Genomic DNA, 22192 nt, shown 5'->3' with positions numbered 1-22192 from the left:
GGACGCCTTTCATTCAGTACAGTTAAGGGGACAAACACAGCGTGCAGGAAAGGAGCTTGACGGTCCAGCCAAGGTTAGCAGCATTTAGCTCTGCTCTTAAGCCATTTGAACCAGGACAAATGTTCAATTATGGTGCCTGTTTTCCCGATTTCCAGAAAAAAAAATGCATTTAACATTACTATTAATCACAACTTGTTTTGCAAATGCCCATGTGCATAATATTATACGGCACGTATTATCAGATAATTAAATCATTAGGGTGCTGTTCATTATTTGTTTTATTTGATAAACATGTAATTAGGATTCTGCAGTTTGCAGAATGTGGACTTTGCATCTTATGTAGAACAAATAGAACATGCTATCTGTAGCTGTGAGGAGAGATGGCACAGACAGACAGACAGTAGCAGACCTGCTGTGCAGCTAAACACAGATCGTTTGTTAAATTCCCCTCTCGCTCAGCTAATCTGCAACAGTCTCCCCCTCGCCTGAGCAGAGGGAGAAGCAGTGGAATCTGTACATATCCTGTATGTCGTGTTTTTCTATTGATATGATGTGTTTTAATGTCCTGAATTAAGCTGCAACAAGAAAAGCGTATACATCTTATCTGAATAGCTTTTCTCTGGACGTCTACACATGGAACATACCGACAATATGTTCTCCAGACAGAGGGGACTATACTTTACCTTTGGCATTAAAGCACCAGCTGACCTCCCACCAGGACCATCAAACCTGCAGCAGGGGAAACACAACTGTGGATTAAAATGACAAACATGCTTAACTCATCGTGGGTCAAGGATAGAAACATGAATACAACGTTAGAAGGCAATACACGTTGAAAAACTGCAGCTAAATGTTACACATTCATCCTGCCTGTGAATTCAATATACACCATGGTCCAAAAACAAAGCCTAGAAGTCTACGATAGGATAAAACAGTGCAACGAAAAGAGCTTCCTTTTTTATATCATGTGATCAAATGATACAAATGGTGATCTAGCTCAATCACCCCCCATTAACCTGATGGTGGCTTCTGCCTTCCATACCTTTCCTCTGTAATTCAATTCTTCCCTCGTCAAATGACCCTGTCCTTTCACAGAGCAAGGCGAGTCGCACCTTTAACACCTGTTCATTCACCCATTAAACTCATTAGTTCAACACTTCTCCCAAGGCGCTGAGGAGCACAGAGCAGAGAGTTCTGCTAACAGCCTCAATCCAATCATTAGCAGATAGCGGATTTCCAAGATGACACAAAGACGTCTGCAAAACAATGGCGTGTGAAACATAAACTGCTTTGTACAGTATTTTCAATTGAAAGTGCTTTCTTGCTGCACAGGAAGATGCAAATTGATTGAGTTGAGGCCATTGAGGTGACTTCCTCCCCCTACCCCTCCCCCTTACCCCCACCTGCACCCTCATTGATCCCACATTAGTGTAGTATAGCGGAGGCAACAGGGGAAGGCCATGGGGGGGGGGGGGGGGGGGGGGGCAGTGAACGGCACACAAGACCGGATGAGGCCAGTGCCTGCTCATCTCCTTGGTCATCCGTCATGAGTTAAGACTATTACATCAACGGCCAGGCCATGCACCAGACAGAGGCATACTGTCCAAAGAACATTAGCCACTGCCCTGCGGTTGACTTCAATTAGCTCAGTGCTCAACACTTGAATTGTGTGCATCAGCATCCGAGTGGAATAAACTGAGGCAGAGATCAGATTAGAATAAAATATTATATAGTTGTCTTAGTGAAACGGGTTTTCAACAGAGCAAATTCATGAGCGTATTTCAACAGGCACAGATTCATTTGAAATGGAATTTGATTTTCCCTTACTCCTGTAAAACAAATACAGTAGCTTGGGGGGGTTGAGCCCGACAAGCGCCATCTATTATGTCTACATAAGTTACACATGTAATGGTACATGGCATAATTGCTATTGTTGTAAACATGCTACAGGGGGAGGGGAGGCTGCCCGTTCGGCCGCAGAGGCAGAGCCACAGTAATTAGAGACAGAAAGAGCATATGATTTGCTGTAATTGTCTTGACAAGGGGCTGAGCCGAGCTCCACTTAATTACCTGAGCCTGCCTGCGCGTGCGTTCTCTCTCTCTCTCTCTCTCTCTCCCTCTCTTTCTCCCCCCCCAACCCCCCTCTCTCTCTCTCTCTCCTACAGTAGCAGCCCTGTGGGAATAAGCCTTTCATTTTTTCATTGCTGAAATTGGAAGGATGTGGGGGCGGGAAAATGTGTTCTGCCTCCCCTCTGCGTCTGTCAAAGTGACAGAAAAAATCTCTGAAGTACATACAGTAAGTGTTTGTCTTTAGCCGAGGCTTCTGCGCCATGTTTCATTTATACTGACAAGAAATGTCTGGGACATGACTGGGTACAGTGAAAGCGTATGACCTGCTTTGATTATGGTTCCCTCATCTTAACTCTTCATTTAGAGTTAAATGTGGGTGGGAATCCATCAGCTACAGTTTAACAAATGACAATTTTACTCGCATTACAAATTACTACTGTGTTAACTCCCTAAGAGCTAGACTGTTTCAACACTCCCCAATTGTACACTTTTGCTGAGCCGAGACGGCAACAAATGGGAGAAGTAGAAATAGACAGTAGCCCAATCCTTTCTCCACACTGTAGAATGCTATGGAGGAATCATAAGCCCTTGCGGCTACTACTCTTAAATCAAATAAAGCTCTCCCACAATGGGCGCAATGCAATACAATAGAAAAAGCAGTTAATGTTCAAACTGGACATGTTTAACGTCTGTCGCGGTTTTAAAATCACATCAAGGACATTTGGCCAATGGAGGGATAAGGAGCACATTAAAAAGTTATGTGGTTTTCCTCCAGACCTGTTGCACAGTTATCTTCAAAACGCTTTTATCCTTTTGTTTACAAATAAAGCCCAGCACAAAAAAATAGGAAGAAAGAAGAGTGGAGGCTACAGTGGAGAGGATAGGAGAACACAAAACACAGAACACCATGTTCCACCACAGTCGATAGGTCAGCAGCGTCTGTTCATAGCTCTGATCACCACTCAGGGGTAAAAGGATTGCTCAGGGAGGGTTCACATACCCCCCCGGCCCCGGCCCCGACCCCCGCCCCCCCCCCCCCCAACCATGAGGGCTTCCTGCCGGGAGAAGGGATGAGCGGTGGGGGGCCATCGGGGGGGGGGCTGGGGGGAGAGAGGTGTGTGTCTAGCAGGCTTTTGTGAGTCAAGGCCTCGCACTGGCTGCCAATCCTCAATCTCTCCCATACATCTCCCCACCCTTCATGCCTCCCCTACCTCACCCAGCAACATCGCAACCTCCCCCTGACTGCACTATGGATGCTTTTTGGGTTAGCTGTGCAGTTCAAGCCTGTACACCAGGACACTACAAGGCTTTTTGTATTCCTGCCGGCTTCACAGTCACTGACAGTGTCGAGCACCTGTGTGTTGCTCTGAACAAAGGTTCCTAGCAACCAGAGAGGAGAAGCGTCAGTAGGAGAACACCTGTTTGATCTGCGGGGAGGGACGGACGCTTCTTGATAAGTGGCGGTAACCAAAGCAACCAAAATGGATGGATAGTGGTTCTGAATCCAGTTCCAGTGGATAGCCTTGGTTTACACGCTTCACGCAGAAGCACGCTAATCATAGATATATATATTTATATATATACACACACACACACACACACACACACACACACACGGAGGTGATAGAGAAACTCTGTCACATACACATGTTGTTGATGTTACTTACAATGCTCCGTCGGAGGAGAAAGCACGTCTTCATTTCACTGCACAACTGATCACAGACCTTGAAACATAAAAGGCAATGGTTAGCGTAAACGCTGAACAAAACACGTCGACTCACATTGAGCGATTTGAACGAATGTCACATCTTCTAATATCATGACAGTGAATTACATTACATTCAAATCCTTGCTTGTCTTATATCACCTGGTGACATACCATAATGAATACATATGTATACATTAAGCGTGCACGCGCACACACACACACATACACACACACACACACACACACACACACAACTGTGCCTCTCTGCTTCCATGTCTGTGCATTGACAAATATTTTTTCTAACTCACTTCCTGATTCATAACACAATTGAATTTTACAAGCTCAACAAACACACGCTCTCTTGGAGAAAAAACAGAGCCTGTCAGGCAACAACCCCCCTGAGATTCGCCTCTGAAAAGCATCTCAAAGAGATGCCAAGGCAATGTTAACCTCTGGTACAATACACATGGGGAAGACGCAGCACTGACACTTTAAATGTCACATTGTTTAAGGTTAAATCATTTACTGGATGCTGGCTTTGAAATGTAACAATTCATTTATCAAAAGGAGCTTGACTTACATTTTTGCTCATTGCACTTCTATCTAAACACAACATCAATATCATGTTGATGTAGGAAACCAACGGATCAATATAGATTTAATCTGTTCGGCAGAATGCTGTAGCAGGACCCACGTTAATGCAACCACTCTGATAATAACCCTGTTGCAGCCAGGGCCGTTTCTCTGCTCCTCAGGGGCACCTGGTGTCCCTGCTTATAGCCTGTGTGTGGTTCATCCTCCCTCCACACCCCCCCCCCCAATGAAAAGGCCAGATCAAACAACAGTGGTCTCAGTCTTCCCTGGCGCTCCGCAGGGGTGGGTGGGGTTTGGTGGGGGTGAGGAGGGTGATGGCAGTCGGAGGGGGGAGGTGAAGGGGGAGGGGGGTAACAACACTGTCACAACCACGCGTGCTGATTGTGATTGCACTTCAAACACCGCCACAAATGGCTCCCGCTTTAACACAGATTCTGTCATGTTTTGATGTCACTCTGAAATATCCCTCTATGGTGCTATGCCATCTTTTTTTCTGCTTCTTCATAAAGCCTCAATAAAAGGGAAGGTGCGGTGGAGGGGTGGATGTATGTGGTGGTACTGCCTCCATACAGCAAACTGCCCTCTCTCTCTCTCTCTCTCTCTCTCTAAGGTTCTACACACATTCATTTGGGATATTCCTTCTGATTCCTTTACAGTTAAACAAATCATTATCTGCCAAACTGGGTCGGATTGAAAATAATTTCAAGGAAACAAGCCGAAGGCATGGCCGACAAAACACATACATTCAAGTAACAGTTCGAATCTCGACCACGGACCCTAGCTCTTGGTCGAGCTAACACAAGCAGACTAAGTCAATACCTCTCCTGCTGAGTGTATCTCTGACAAACAGAGTCATGGTTGCTGTTCTACAATCCAACTGCCTTTATTTGATATTAAATACATTTGTTTGCCATTAAGACAAAAGCCTATACAGTTTCAGAAAGCCTGCTGGAACAGATAATGACTGCATTTGTTTATAGGTGAGGGAGGGTAACTTCTATTCACAGCAGCACAGTGTGGCGTTTCACACATCAGTAAATTCAGACAGGTGTTTCTCCTCTAAAGATAGCGACTGATGAAGAGTCAACACTCTGCAGCCCTACATCCTCCATCCATGCGCTAGCTGGACATTATTAAGTCGTAACCAAGCTGCATCTAATCGCATTAATTGGACGAACGCACAAACGGGCTTGTTTGAACACCTGCTCTAAATGATTCTCTTTCATGGCCACAGCAGACTGCATATGCAGGGTGGCACCATTTGTGACAGCATGTTTGGGAGTGTTTCTCCATGTAAATGTGTAATCATGACGCCTCACAGGCAACCTGTCACCCCCGCCTGCTCGCCTGCTTACTGCACTGAGCATGAGAGGCTGGCCTGTGAAAACCTCAAGGCAAACCACTATGCACAAACAGCTCCATCAGAGCTTTAAGACATTTAGGGAGCTTTGCTAAATGTAAAGTGGTATGTCTTTATATTTGTTGTTGTCTTGTGTGGTTGTTAACACAATGCTGTGCCTTAAAGCCTATTCATATTCACCGAGTTAACATTTCAATAAGGATGTTCAACCTACAGCAACTTGTGACTGCAAAAGGAAAGTTTTTAATGTGCTGGAGGACAAACATGTATTAATTCATGATGGAATATTCAAATTCAGGTACAAGGTTTATAAAATAACCAGCCATATATATAAGATATTTGCTTTGGGGTTGTCAAATCAATCTGGAAAATTAGTTGGCAGGAGGCGCAAGGAACCGTCACTTCCAGGGTGGGTGTAGGTTATAAGGGAATTGAGCGTGAACATTAGTGTAGGGCTATCGAGTTCCAAATAAATCATTCATTAACTTAAAATGCCCCAGGGTATCTGAATTACCCCGTGGTGCTGAGAATGATTAGCGGCGCTCGGAAGGTCTCCGGCTCTCTAGCCCAAGCGACCACATGGAGCTGTCCACCGCGGTGGTGCTGAAACTTGATTGGCGGAGAGGTTTTTAACAAACCTCTGGAACTCCAGCTAATTAAACAAGTCCTATTCAAACCACTTGTAGGCTGATATATTCAAGAAATTTGAGAATAATCATTTTTTTTCTATCAAAGCATAGTTTGTTGATTTCAAGGACCCTTTACCCTTCAAAAGTAGCTTACCGTATTGTGACCTATTCACCACAACTTAGGCTATTTCTAATATTCACTCGGATAAAAATTGTTTCACAAGTAATACCTGCCTATCCTATCATTATGGTAGATTATTGGTATTGACGCCCACTCTTTCGAATTAAACTAACCCGAGGCACTGAGAATAGGCCTCGTAAGATACCGATAAGGATAAAGAGAGCGTGAAACTTCTACAAAAATAGAAACGAATAGGCCTACTTTATTTTTCAATCTCGCGGGAAGATGAGCAGCTTAAGGTTAGTCATCATTAAAAAGACAAACGAATGGTATCGAAACAGTTGCATTAGTGATTTAATAATGGTTGTACGACATGTGACTAAGTATTAATATATTCGAATGACCCGTGACTATAATAGCCTAACGCTTTGTTTATTCTATCAAATTGGGGTGACTCCAGGTTGTATAGATTTGACAGAGAGAAGCTTTGCCAGTTTCGTCAGTTACCCTCTACAGTAGGCTCTGGCAGCCTGCAACATGTAATTATCCATCATAGGAAACATGAGGATGTGGCCAACTAGGCTAATATTGAATTACGGATAACTATAATAAAGAGCTCTTCAAATCTAATTATAGTCAAACACAACGACTGGGAAATTATCTTTCTTTGCGGGGGGCCTGTCCTATAATCGATAGAAAGCCCACTGTAACGTCGAGAACACAGAACAATTTCACATTGAACGCCAAATGAATTATATTGTACATCAACAACGTCGATATATGTTATGTCTTATTTACAATGAGAAACTATTATAGGCTACTATTCACAGTATTCATGCATGGCTTCAAGAAAAATATACTGTTTGTAATTCACTCATGAAAATATCTCAGTAATATCATGAAACTACAAGAACAGTCTACAATATGCTATTAAAAAACTTCAAATAGCCTACCTTTAGAATTCATCTCCTCCATTTCAATAAGTTGTACTCGCCGCGGTCTACCTGTTGATATGATCTGCAGCAGTAGACTATCCGGCTGGAGGTCCTGCATCACCACTCATGAACCGTAGCCTAACATCTGAAAGTGTGGTAGAAGAGTATGAGAAATGTATTAATATGAAGGTAAAACATGAAACACCTCAAATTCTCAATTGAACAGATACATAAGCCCACAAAAGCATACATTTCGGCATGTAGGCTATTCAATCCTATTTCTAGTATTTCAAGTTTACCGTTTGACTTCCTTTGATTGAATGGAAGCCTCCTCAAGAATCAAGTTTATAAGGTAGTCTACATCTAACCTAATGTTCAGTTTTTTCTTTGTCCAACAAAAGCGGCGCCGGCTTGTTTCGGGCGGTTTGCAAAACATGATGTATGCTACATATAGGCAAGGTAGGAGAGTATCCTACTGTACATACTCCCCTCATTCACGCATAACGTTTTCCCTCCCGGCTAAAGTCATTCTTTTGTCATTAACCCAACATAACACAACCATCAGATTCGATCAGAGATACCTTGCAGTCTTACCACGGCGACGACTCCGACGTGTACCTCACAGCGCATCTTTGAGCCATGTGCCGTATGAAAACCTCCAGTTCATCAGAAGACTGGCCCTTTAAATCCCGATTCGTCCCACAGGTGGTCTGTCAATTTAATGAGCATGACGTCATGGGATGGTGGAAATGGCAGCAAAATCCCTCTTTCATAACAAAAGTCCTGGCGACTTGATTTCAGAAAATAAAAGACAGCCTGCATATGTATCACATTTGAAATCATATAATCTATTGTGATCAATACACTTTTTATATTACAATACTCTGCAGTAGATTATATGGTCACAGTGGCCCACAAACCTACATGTCTACAGAAAATATATATATAGCAGTAGATTTGATCAGCAGTTATCAGTTATTCTCTATTTTGGATCACTGGCTCAAGGTGCTCAAAAGTCTCTCATATTGCACAATCTTGTTATCGAGCCATGACTACTTGAGAATGATGTCTGATTTCAGTAGAGGTTTTTTTAATTAGGGGGTATAGGGCCCCCACAACTGAGTAAGAAAAGAGGAAATAACTTAATAGCTACAGTATTTACACAGTTAGGCCACATAACAAAACAATATAGGCCGACTTCAAAATATGACCTAAAAAATGCTATACACATCTTGGGAATACAGCATGTAAACTGTGTATGCATGGGCCATTGTCACTTTCTATTATGAAATGGAAAACACATGACATTCCACAGAAAATTTGTTATAATAGTCTAGGAAACCTAGGATATCATGTATAATTATCAGTTGTATTTGAGGCTTCAATCAACAAATCTAAATTCATGAGTGCTCTAATTTTCATGTCACAAATAATCTGTTTGGGTATCAAAAAACAAAACACTCAATACAAACCATGCCCCAGCAAATACACAGAAACAAATTACAACAAAACCTTTTGATTATTTTTTTTATTGTAATTTAGTTGCTCAGCATGTCCTTTTGTGGAAGTGCCCTGACCTCCACCAGCATCATCACCACCACCACCACCACCAATTCCCATCCCCCAATCAATTTAACATATCTCTATTTGCAGGCCAGAATTTGAGCTAGAAACCTTCATAGAAGAGCCCTTCCAAAGTGTCAGCACCATCTACTTCACAGTAATAATAAGCGGGATTAAATTGCTGCCTATGCTCAACAAAGAAATTGGAAAATTATGTTAGATTTTACTTTAACATGAATTGTTCCCACTTAGCAGATGACAGCTGCAAAAAGCACAATCAGTCGTTGTACATTTCCATGAGAGGTGTATTTTCTGACACAAATGTGCTATTTGCTGTCCCATTGTGTGCTGTGTGCACTATTGTACTCTTCCCCTAGACTCAGAAAATGATTATTCCAAATGCTTGATTCATTGTGTTTGTCAGTCTCCATGTGTTGATGTGTGTTCTGCATATATTCTTTTCACAATGTATGTGTATGCCTACAGTGTGTGTATATGTGTATGTGCCTCCTGTAGAGACACAGATATGTGTGTGTGTGTGTGTCTGTGTGTGTGTGTGTGTGTTTGTGTGTGTGTGTGTGTGTGACTACAGTGCCTGTGCATGTTGATACTTTCAAATGTAGTTATACACTTTTTTTTACACTGCAATGCATTCAAGGCACTACTGCAGCTGCACAATGGCTCTGGAGACAGTTACTTTGTCTGATTCACAAGCCTAGGCCTTTTTATAGCACTCAAGAGAATGACATCTTCAACGCTTATATGGAGGTCACAGTTTGAGATGCTGTGGAAATACCTCACTTTTGTCTGTAGGGTAGAGTAGGCAGTGTTACGGGGAACTCTGCCGCTACCTCAGCAAACTGAGGTGAAGAGAAAATTCTGCATCTCTTGGAGGACAATGTTAATGGATACAAAATCTTCGTTATTGTTAAAGGTCTAGTATGCAGTTTTGAGCCTTAAAATGGTTTTAAGTGGCCATTATAAATTGGTAGCGATCAAGGAAAGAGATCACATGATAAATAACGTTCAGTGAAGAATGCTGTTTTTCCAAACAATCCTTCACAATCCTTTACCTATTTTACGTTCTGTTTGTTTACAAGGATATGTATATGTTTGCAGCAATTAGAAAACATAGCATTATGTGTTTTTCACATTTTCTTTGTGTTCAGAGTGGGCAGCAACGTGTAAAACCACCTTTAAAACCAACCAATTCAGCCACATAGCTATAATCAGGGTTTTACAGACAGAGCAATGAAGGAGGGTATATATATTTGAACATGGCCTCTCACATATAAAAGGCCATCTTTTATATATTTGAAGTGTTTACATGTTAGGTAGATAGACCAATAGAATGTTCTCAATGGTCTATGTATCCACATTCTATTGGTCTATCTAACATGTAACAGCATTGGTCAGTCTATGTTTAAACACCATTAGTCAGATGTTTACAACTCAGTTATCCAATCATATTACGTTTTGTTTTGTATTCCCATTGTTATTGGTCCTTGAATCCATAATATATAAATGCCTATTTTATTTTATAACCCTGTTAATGGCTCCAGGCCAAACGTGTTAGTTTTAACAATAAAAAAAAAAAAATTATGCTGTAGATTACAGTGTTATCAGTCTATTCAATGCACCATTAGATATCAGTGTTTGCCATTTTATCTGAACAAATAAAGGTAATAGTGATTTTCAGTGTACAGTATAGTCCAGTACAGTATGTCTCTCTCTGTAGGCCCTGTGTAACCGAATACAACTAGTCTCTGAAAAAGCCACACTGTATACATCCACACCTCGGCCCATAGAACAATCCCAACACTCCAGTAAATGATTTGTGTGTTGTTGAAGGATTCCACATATTATAATTAACAACAAATGAGGATACATATGTTTAAAATAGCGGCATCCCTGGATTCTTCACAAAGAGAAAGTCGCTATTTCTTAGGTTGATTCATTAATTCATAACGAAGATATTTGTTCCAGTACGTGTAACTATTGTTGTTGTGTCAACAACAGTATTATTTTGATGTGAAAGCGTCATCACACAACTTGTATAACCATCTCCCTCTCCTCTTCAGGAGGTTTAGGAAGCTGCCTGGGGTCAATCAGGGATGATGAGGGTGGAATAGAATACAGTAGATGGTGGTTGAGTTGTTACTTAAGTTCTAATGTTAGAGAGGTAGGGCGGGATGCAATCATCTTCGTGTCATTAAGCCAAAAATGACTTTTCAAGGCACTCCGGGGGTCCAATCAAAAAGCCTTTACATACATTATTAGAATGTCATATCTTACTAGAGAACTGTTATGAACAGCCACCACCCAGCTGCCTTTATTCAGAGAAGGGGGGGGGGGGGGCTGTATTTAATAATCTGTACAGGGGCCACAGCCAAAGAGATAAGAGTTTAGTTACCTATCAGCAAAGAGCAGCCAAGTTCAAAAGTCGCGTTGGCAGATGTTCCTATCAGTGTTACGCAAACCTGCGCAGAGCGCTGCCTTGTTTGCCTAAGCGGCCTATAAGTAATTCATTGTGTTCAGTGAGATGGAACAGCTGTTCATCCATACCCCTGACCCACCAAGAAGCTCAGGACACACCTGGCACAAGGTGTCTTTTTTCCAGGTTACTGCGCTCATCAGATAATGACCTATCTATCTATCCCCAGGTTAATACTCACAAACAAGGGATTGTTTTTCTGGCAATGCCACGTTTTTCAACAAGGGCCATAATGCCACAGTTTTGGATAGAGGGAAGTTTAAACCATGAACATTAGCAAAATTGTGTGTGTGTGTGTGTGTGTGGGGGGGGGTGGGGGGGGGGGGGGTGGGGTGTAGAGAAGAGTGCAAACAAACGGGAGTGCTACCTCAAACCCTCAGAAAACCTAGCTAGGGTCAGAGGCGGAGTGCACAGCGTGAGAGATCGACAAGTCCTTGTGGCACTAATGTTTCCTACACTCTGCTGCAGAGAAGTAATAATAGAAAAGTGTCCATCACTCTCTCCTTTCAGCCGTATTCAGAAATGGCAGAAATTGCCACCCTCTACATTTTACTGCCGAGTTTCTTCACAAACATGGGCAGCAGTTGTGTCCCCCGCTGAGGGGCCCTTAGCTTAGGAGGAATGGGAGGAGGGGGGGGGGAGCTAAGCTTTGGTGCTTGACCTCACTCTGGCTCCTTTTAAGGGATTTTTTGGAAAAATGGCTAAATAATTTTGTTCCAAACTTGTCATCCATCTTCACTGACCTGGACTCTAGAATCATAGTCATTGTCCTGCTCTCTCCACTGTGCTGCCCTTGGGCGCTTTCTAAAAAAGCCAGAAAAAAAGCATGTAAAAGTGCAAATCGATACAAAAAAAGCATTTGGATGAAGAGCAGAGTCAATGGGAGCCGTTGAAAAGTTTTCCTGGTTGATGTTTGGCTTGCAATGTGAATAAATATGCAGACATCCACACACACACTTTGATTTTGTCTCTTTACACACACACACACACACACACACACACACACACACACACACACACACACACACACACACACACAAACACACACACACACACACACACACACACACACACACACACACACACACACACACACACACACACACACACAAATGTGGAAATTGAAAATGTGGGACACTGAGCAGTAGGGTTCCCCATTATAAGAGAACTGGGCTGCTTGAGGCACGGCATGGTGTCCAGCCTGAAAATGGGATCATGGAAAACATTCAAAAATATTAATGTGTCCTATAATTCAGTTTGAGTCACTTATGAAACTGAAAATCTAAGACCCAGATTTGATTAACATGTTTCTGCTTAATATTTGAGTAGGTTATTGTAATATGAAAGGATTATTCAGGGAAAAATACTGCGGATCTTATAATGGCTATTAATGTCCCTCAAACCAAATGACTGTTGATTGTATTGAGTGTATTCATTTCTGATATTTTCATGTTAAACTTGCGTTGCTCTGAATAATGTCTGAAGGCTGATGCAGTGGACATTCTCTTTATGAAACAAAAAACTGTATATGTAGGCCTATATGATTAACATAATTAAAAAAGAGGAAATCTACAACATTCACAAAGACAAAGATTAAAAGTTTGCCTTTGGTAGAGTTACCTAGAGAACATTCTATTATCAGATTTAGAAAAGCAGGTTGAAAAGATAAAAGCATTTTCTTTAAATGTCAAATACAACCTTTTAGTGACACAAATGCTTAAAAATGTTATAACAAGGCATCTATCTGATGTTTCTTCTTCAGAGCAACCTTTTCAAATTGTTATTCCAATTGCAACTTGAATTTCACAAATAGATTATCAAGAGTGAATCACTGACACAACAATTAATTGCACATCTGTCCATGCAATCGTCTTCTCTTAAATGCCACCTTAATTTAAAAAAAAAGAAATCCCCAAAAAATCTTCGCAACACTTTAAATAAAGATGCTCTATACCTGTAGTAACACTGTAATTACTATCAACAACAAAACATACATATTACCCCTATACATTTTTGTAATTGAATGGTAATGTAGGGTTTTTGTTTTCATTCAAGTGGAATAAGGAACAGGAATAGGAACAGTCCCTAAACCCCTTAAGACTCTATTACTCAGGCATTACTATGCCGTTACTGAAGAACTAAGTCACAACATGTTGCTATGATGAAGTCATTGGAGTATACTAGGAATAGGAACAGAACACACTATTTAAAATATTCCTTTGAATTTTCGCCCCTTATACCAATCTGCTAACAGGAGAAAGCAAATACCCCCCCCCCCCCCCCACCCCCACCCACCCCTTTCTCAATCTCCACCATACTTTGCTAGCAGCTGCTAAAAGCCAAAGTGAGCTAGATATATTTGAAACCAATGATGTGGGCCCCAAAACTACCAGAGGAGGAGAGAGAGAGTGGGTACTCTTGAGAATACATTTTTCGCCAAGAAGTTGTTGATGTACTATAGCCTTCTACACACATCTCCTCTGAGGAGAGATGACTTATTGGCCATTCTGAAAAAATACAAAAATACCATTACAGATGGAAGCGGACAATTGAACGTTCTTCCATCCATTATCCGCACTAGCCCTTTCATGTTCACTGTGTGCTATTACTGAAAATTACGATCTCTTCTAATCTACACACTTAGGTCAGGGATAATTGCACATAGACCCATTATCAAGCTCTCAGGGCCAAGGATGAAGGCTTTGCTTCTGTTGTAATTTCTCTTCTTCAGTGTGTAATTTTTGGGTCTGAAGATTGGGGGTCGATTTTCATGTAGTATAGAAAATTAAATAATTAAGCATCATTGCTCTCGCTAAACTGCCCATTATAAAGAACAGTAATTGGCTGTTTTCAGGGGTTATATCCTGACTTCTGTCCTAAACAAATCAATAAAAAACAAACACACACACACAGACACACGCATACACACGCACGCACGCACGGACGCACACACACACGCACAAACGCACACACACACACACACACACACACACACACACACACACACACACACACACACACACACACACACACACACACACATTCATAAACACAGACAGGTACAGTGTGGGCTAATTGTGGACATTGTTACACACATATCCAAGTAGAGATAAACTAATTTTTTCATTATGCACAGTAAAAGTCAGTTCAAAGCTGTCAGTAAACAATAAAAGCTGTAGGTAAGCAGCTTACAGGAGTCTAAAACACACATATCATATATGCTATTTGCCAACTATAACAGTGAATAGAGTGGGCTCCATGTTCTACTTCCAACAAGGAAGGATAAGATAGCCTAACCGAGTTTGTCAGTCTCTCACTGCAATTGTACACCAGTATTGTCCACAACATACATTTCAGAAAACATTCACTCTGGGGAAACTTGATGATGGAATTCTTTTTTTAACCTGAGCTCATGTGGTGGCGCTATGTGTAAAGGGAACGCTTAGCCACAGAGCTTGTTTCAGTCTTGGCAATTTGTTGCCTACCTGCCTGCTAGCTTCTTAGCCAGCCAACTAACAATAACATTGAACAGTGAAAAAAAAAAAATCACAGATACGATCAAAGTATGTTTTACATTAGGGGCTCGCAAGTAAAATGTCAAGCTCGCCACACAACCGTTAAACATTGTGTGTCACCAAAAAGCTAGCTTGTTTATATTTTGTGAACCACTAACTTACTGCCTGGCTGCACTGTCTGGCTAGCAAATTGCTAACATCAAACAGGCTTATTTGCTTTGGCCATTGACACTACATAAGCAGCAACAGGTAACATTCTCTAGCAAGTCATTCCTATCGGGACAACGATCTCTTGTTCTGTTAAACCTACATTACAATAACATCTGTTAAGCTGTTTATTTTTCGGGAACTTAGCTGCAACACACTCAAGTTTACTGATAATAATTGATGCAGAGATGTTGTTAATCTGGCTAGCACCTTTTAGTCATAGAATGCCTGTGAAGTCAGTGTGATATATCTTTTCAACCATCCAAACTAATGATGTTAGCTATACAAAGTACTTGTATTAGATCTCACTCAGCTAGTTGAAATGTTACACAAACTCATGTGAGTTATCTGTTTTTGTTGTGTCTCCCACCAGATTCCTTTCACTGTAGTCTATTTGATGAAGCTTCCTGCCAGTGGAGTGTGGTAGCTAGATGGCCAACAATCAAACCATGGAGGATGACTCTCCGACACTAAAACCCAGGCGTATCCAGAACCAGAACGTGGTCCATCGCCTGGAGCGGAGACGCATCTGCTCTGGCCGGACTGGGGCCCACTGGTACCGGGTCCGCTGCTTCCACCAGAACCTCTTTCCCAACTTCACCGTGGTCAATGTAGAGAAGCCTCCCTGCTTCCTCCGCAAGTTCTCCCCGGACGGACGCTGCTTCATTGCCTTCTCGTCCGACCAGACCTCCCTGGAGATCTATGAGTACCAGGGGTGCCAGGCGGCTGAGGACCTCCTCCTAGGCCAAGAAGGCGAGACCCTATCTAACGGGAACGACCAACGCTCCCTCAACATCCGCGGACGCCTCTTTGAACGCTTCTTCTCCCTCCTACATGTGACGAACGTGGCCTCCAACGGGGAACACCTCAACCGGGAGTGTAGCCTCTTCACGGACGATTGTCGCTATGTGATCGTGGGCTCAGCGGTATACGTACCGGAGGAGCCGTCCCCACACTTCTTTGAGGTGTATCGCAACAACGAGTCGGTGACCCCCAACCCACGCTCGCCTCTGGAGGACTACTCTCTGCACATCATTGACCTGCACACGGGTCGGCTGTGCGACACACGCTCCTTCAAGTGTGACAAGATCATCCTCTCGCACAACCAGGGACTCTACCTCTACCGCAACATACTGGCTGTTCTCTCTGTCCAGCAGCAGACAATCCACGTCTTTCAGGTAGGCAGCCCGTGTTTCGGCCAACATCATCATAACAACTACAGAACTACTAATCAGCACAGTGCACTTGCATGACATGTGCTACAGTACAGTGACTGTATGTAAACTTCCCTGAACCTAATGATTTTTTTTTTGTTCAGGAGTTGCTACTGATTTCCTCTTTTGAGGCTTCTTTGATATTCTCTTTCCTTATATACAGTGATGAATATGCTTTTCCATTCCCTCATTAAAAATGAAGAATCATCTTTTCCATTCCTCTCTCCTAGGTGACCTCAGAGGGGACATTCCTGGACGTGCGGACCATCGGGCGGTTCTGCTACGAGGATGATCTCCTGACCCTGTCTGCGGTGTATACGGAGGCCCAGGCTGAGGGCCAGCCGGGCTTCTCACGCCTCTACAAGGAGAAGACTATCAACTCCCTGAAACACCGGCTGCTGGTGTACCTGTGGAGGCGTGCGGAGCAGGATGGCAGCGCCACTGCCAAGAGGCGCTTCTTCCAATTCTTTGACCAGCTCCGGCAGCTCCGCATGTGGAAGATGCAGCTGTTGGACGAGCACCACCTCTTCATCAAGTACACCAGCGAGGATGTGGTCACACTGAGAGTCACTGACCCCTCCCAGGTGAGCCTGGGGCAATGGCCCATTTGTCATATAGTAGGGCGTAGAGGTTTTCTTTTCTCGAAAATTGTGACTGAGTGAGTCATTCCATGTAGTTTTCTCATCATCTTTCCTGATGCTACTAGAATGAACAAAAAATAAACATTCAAGCACATCCTTTGTGTGTGAGATATGACTAATAGCACCGTTGCTCACTTACTGAAGACATAGCATAGCATACTTACTGATACATACATAGCATAGCGTACTTACTGAAGACATAGCATATCCTCTTGATCTCTAACTTGTTGTCTCCACCAGCCCTCCTTCTTTGTAGTGTACAACATGGTGAGCACCGAGGTGATGGCTGTGTTTGAGAACACGTCTGATAAGCTGCTGGAGCTATTTGAGAACTTCTGTGACCTCTTCCGGAACGCCACCCTCCACAGCGAGGCTGTTCAGTTCCCCTGCTCTGCCTCCAGCAACAACTTTGCACGGCAGGTCCAGAGAAGGTATGGTTGTCGGGGGGGGGCGAGATATGGTTGGCATGGGGGAGGGATATGATTGACAGGGAGGAGGGATATGGTGGACCAGAGGGAGGTGTGTGATTGTCAGGGGGGGAATGATGTTTGTCAGGGGGGAGCGTGATGATTGTCAGGGAAGGGACTGGGCGATATGGTGAAATATATCACAGTATTTTCCATATGACAGTATTTGACGGTATTTTTTTGTTTTTTCATAATAAAAGTTCTAAATATGTTTTATTATGAATTACATGACTCAATGCATAGCTGTCTTCAAAACATTCCCACCAAATACATTCCCACCAATATACAGGGGATATACCTACGCCTGTATAAAAGAACATTGTGAATATTCAGATATTGACACATTTGATAGGCCTACCTGTCTCTGTCACACCATAGCTATAGTCTGTTAAGCATTCAGAGTAGAGGATGGCATTGAAAGGAAAATGATGTTCCCCTGTCCTGGATAGTTGTCTATTTGTCTATCCATGGATGAAATGCTCCTCATTTTACAGATGAGAGCTAACGTTTGAATATTGTGATAGTGTGTCTTATTTATGTTAAATGTATTAATTAAACTGTTGGCTGCACGTAATCTGCATGTGTTACAAGGAGAGGAGCAACACTGGTATTGAAGGTATATAAGATACATTTCACAGCATCGATCCATACTGGTATACCTGAAGAACTGGTATACCGCTCAGCCCTAGTCCCTAGGGGGAGGGATATGGTTGAAGGGGGAGGGAACTTGTTGATGGAGAGAGGGATATGCTTGTCAGGGGGAATTATATGGTTGCCAGGGGCAAGAGATATGGTTGCCAAGGGAGGAATATGGTGGACAGGGGGAGGTTTATTCCTGACAGGGGGGAGAGACACAGTTTCCAGGGGGAGAGACATTATTGTCATGGGGTAGGGACATGGGGGTGACCTGAAAATAATTTACGATACCATGACAGTCCATGAGCCAGTCAATTTCAACCCATTTCAAAGAAACAAGCCTTGGAAAACTCCAGATGTTCGTACAGAGTATCCTACATTTTTCCCCCATCTGACTACTAGGAAAGACAACCTTTTGTCCTTCACTAACACTGTGTATCTGATCTATTTGTACACCCTCTCTTGGTCAGGTTCAAGGACACCATAGTGAATGCCAAGTATGGTGGGCACACAGAGGCGGTAAGGAGGCTACTGGGCCAGCTGCCCATCAGTGCCCAGTCCTACAGCAGCAGCCCCTACCTGGACCTGTCCCTCTTCAGCTACGACGACAAGTGGGTGTCTGTAATGGAGAGGCCCAAAACCTGCGGAGACCACCCTATTAGGTAATGTTGGGCCAGATAATGAGAGGCCTACATTTATAGCATTTTTTTTTTGTATTTTTGTCAATGTTTCAAAACATCTGAATGTTTGTGTTGTGCCCTGTTAAAAAAAAGACTATTCAAGAAGGAAGTATTCAAAATGTGAAGAGGTGCTTAGAGAGAGAAAAAAAAACTTCAAAATCTGTCAATAGACCTTACTCAGACTATACAGTGCAATCATTTGTAATATACTGTAGAAAATTGTCTGAAAATGAAAACTAGCATGTTCTAGTCCACATTGTCTTTTACAATGCTAAAGAACATTTCCCTGTACCCGTGTGTGCCTACTGCCTAGATACCCACCTGGTATTCAAACCAGCATCTGAGAAAGGCTCACACTGTGTTTGTCTTGTTAACTCTGCAGGTTCTATGCACGAGACTCTGGCCTATTGAAGTTCAAGATCCAGGCAGGACTGCTGGGCAGGCCCATTAACCATGCGGTGCGACGGCTCGTAGCATTCACCTTCCACCCCTTTGAGCCATTTGCCATCTCCGTGCAGAGGACCAACGCTGAGTATGTGGTGAATTTCCATATGCGCCACATCTGTGTGTGACAGGAGACCAGCCTCAGCAGACTAGGCTTGGGAGACTGTGTATTGTGATGCTGTATAAAGCCAAACAGCAGTCGTTCTGACTGTTCTCCTTCCCCCTAGTGTGAGGAACAAAATCAAACTGAACTGTGGGAGAGGACACAGGAAGTGGAGAGCGGGGAGCTTGGGGTTGGGGGAGGGGGAGGGGGATTGGTGTCTTGCAGGGACCAAAGATGTTTTTTTGCCTGGTCTCAAAATCTGCCTCTTCACTTACAAAACCTTTATATCACCATGTCCTTTTATGTTTTTGTGTCAATGTTTTTTTATTCATACACATGTATTTTTATGTTTTTGTTTTAGATGTATATTTTTATTTCATTAAACAAATTCAAACTTTTGTTGTTTTTTTTCTATACGCTTTTGTGACTATGCTACTGTGGAGTGAAGGTCCAGGTTATTGAGAGAATGCAGTAGATTGTCAGTATTGTCTAGATTTGGCACCCACATTTTAACTCAAACAATGAGCATCCAAAAGGCACTGAGTTTATCTGTGCACTTCTACAAACGTTACTTATTTCACTTTGTATAGAGTTTGCTGTTTGTAAAGCATTTGAAAATCTTGGCATAGAGAAAATGAGAAACTTTTAGAGAGAGACATTGTTTTCCCAACAATACCAATCATCTTCCTTGATTATCGGATGTGTCTTTTGAAATGAAGATTCGCAACACATTGTGTGTGTAAGTAATATAAGTCTGCATAATTCTAGCTTGAACCACCTCTTGGGGATTTTTTTTTTGCAGTGGATTATATACTGAAATCAGCTTGCCCCTTTTTAGCGCAGAGCGCACCATTCCTTTCCATGTGTTTCACAGGATGCATTTAAGAGATCAGCATGAACCACATATGGGGTAGAATTATTGCCATTTGGCTATGTTAGTATGTTGACAGCATGGCTAATTGTTGAAATGACATACCCATGTTTATTCCAGTTTGTCCTTTAGGTAGCACCTTGTTGCTCCTGCATCTAAGGAAACATGTTTCTTGTTAGTCCTATCACCACAGGTTAACCTTACCTAAATGAAGACCTCTATGACAACAGTGGACATGTTACAGTACTACAGATGTATTGAGCTGCAACCATATGTTGTGTGCTTGATCACTGGACATTTTGTACATTTAATGTTTAATTCAGCAGATGCTGTTATCAAAAATGAGTTCAGACACACTTCCCCTATGTCTTGGTTGGTTATACTTCACATCAGGGTGCTGTCAGCACCATTTTGAGTGTACTTTAAAGGAAACAACCATAGAAATAAAATCCTATGCATACAACCACGTTCACCATGTTACCAAGGTTCAGATACAGTACAATGGTCGTTACGGAGAAAAAAAGGACATATTTCTGATGCGGTAGCAGCAGAATTCTTGGGATTCTTTGATGTCGAGCATGGCCTCCGTCTGGAGAAGATGTAGAGGGGAAGAAGCTCAACGAGGAGAGGAATGAGAGGTGTGATCCCCACTTCCTGTGTGTGTGTGTGGGTGTGAGTGTGGGATGGTGTCTCTGTATATGCCGGGTCTCCACTTTTCATTCAGCCACTACGGTACGGCATCGAACAGCATGAAAAGGAAAAGATGAAATCGTATGGTTATGGTCATCATTTCACAGTGCAATCAACAATCAAGTTTTTCCCAACAGCAAAAAGAAAAGTGACATTTTCTGGGTGTTTGATTGAGGAGGACATGAGATGAAAGATTATTAGGTGTGATTGCATTATTCACCCTTTTTCGCATTCCAGCCGTTTCCTCATTACATGAAGGGCTTTTCCTCAAGCTTCTCTTTCAGGAATGTCAGTCAGACTCGAGAGATGAGATTGTGGGATGCGAGATTCCTCTCAGGATAGAAGACCAAACCACCCTGCCTCTCACTAACACATACAGTACAGTGCCCTGCGTAAGTAATGGGACAGTGAAACATTTGTTATTCTTTTGTGTCTATACTCCATTATTACAAGGCTAAAGTATAGATTCTCAGCTTTTATTTGATGATAGTTGTGTACATATTGGTTTAACCATTTAGAAATGACAGCACTGTTTATACTTAGTCCCCCTATTTCAGGGCACCAAAAGTAATGGGACAATTGGCTTGAGAGGTGTTTCTGGTAAGACGGGTGTCTTCCGTAACATCATTTGTGTAGGCATAAGAGAGCTGTCAATGTCTAGTATTGATTGTAAGCTAAATATAGGTGACAAAATTTAAAGCTCTAGCAATCGCAACCAGCTTGGTAGGCCAAGGAAGACTTCTACAGTGGATGACCGAAGAATGCTCACCATAATTAACAACAACCCTAAAACAACTGTCCCAGGAACACTCTCCAGGAGGTAGGCGTGAATGTGCAAACTACAGAGGCTTTACTGCAAGGTGCAAACCACTAGTTTTCCTCAAAAAGAATGGTCAGGTTACAGTTTGCTAAAAAGTGCCTTAAAAGCCTGCAGAGGACAGGAAAAAGGTCTTGTGGACGAATATTATCATGCACCAGAGTGATTGCAGGGGAAAGGTTTGGAGAAAAAGGGATCTGCCCAAGATTTACAGCATACCACCTCATCTGTGAAACATGGTGCAGGGGGTGTTATAGTTTGGGAATGTATAGCTGCCACTAGAACTGGCTAACAAATCTTAATTGATAATGTAACTGCTGATGGCAGTAGTGTACAGAAACATATTGTCTGCTTGAGTTCAAGCTAATGCCTCCAAATTCATTGGATGGTGTTCATCATAGAGTAAGACAATGACCCAAAACATACTGCCATA

General features: G+C 42.5%; 1 protein-coding gene across 1 annotated transcript; it reads left to right on the top strand.

Annotated features, from left to right (window-relative positions):
• Nucleotides 1-15014: 15014 nt before the first annotated feature.
• On the top strand, nucleotides 15015-19604 carry det1 (DET1 partner of COP1 E3 ubiquitin ligase). The gene is made up of 6 exons (XM_083667426.1): nucleotides 15015-15238; nucleotides 15570-16374; nucleotides 16641-16994; nucleotides 17292-17482; nucleotides 18625-18816; nucleotides 19217-19604. The coding sequence occupies exons 2-6, from the start codon at nucleotides 15628-15630 to the stop codon at nucleotides 19404-19406; spliced, it is 1674 nt and encodes a 557-aa protein (XP_083523552.1). The 5' UTR covers nucleotides 15015-15238; nucleotides 15570-15627; the 3' UTR covers nucleotides 19407-19604.
• The last annotated feature ends 2588 nt before the right edge of the window (nucleotides 19605-22192 follow it).

This window comes from Argentina silus (genome assembly GCF_951799395.1).
Source record: "Argentina silus genome assembly, chromosome: 3".
Lineage (NCBI taxonomy): Eukaryota > Metazoa > Chordata > Actinopteri > Argentiniformes > Argentinidae > Argentina > Argentina silus.
Note: the sequence above shows the minus strand (reverse complement) of the source record. Positions and strands in the feature narration are given on the sequence as shown.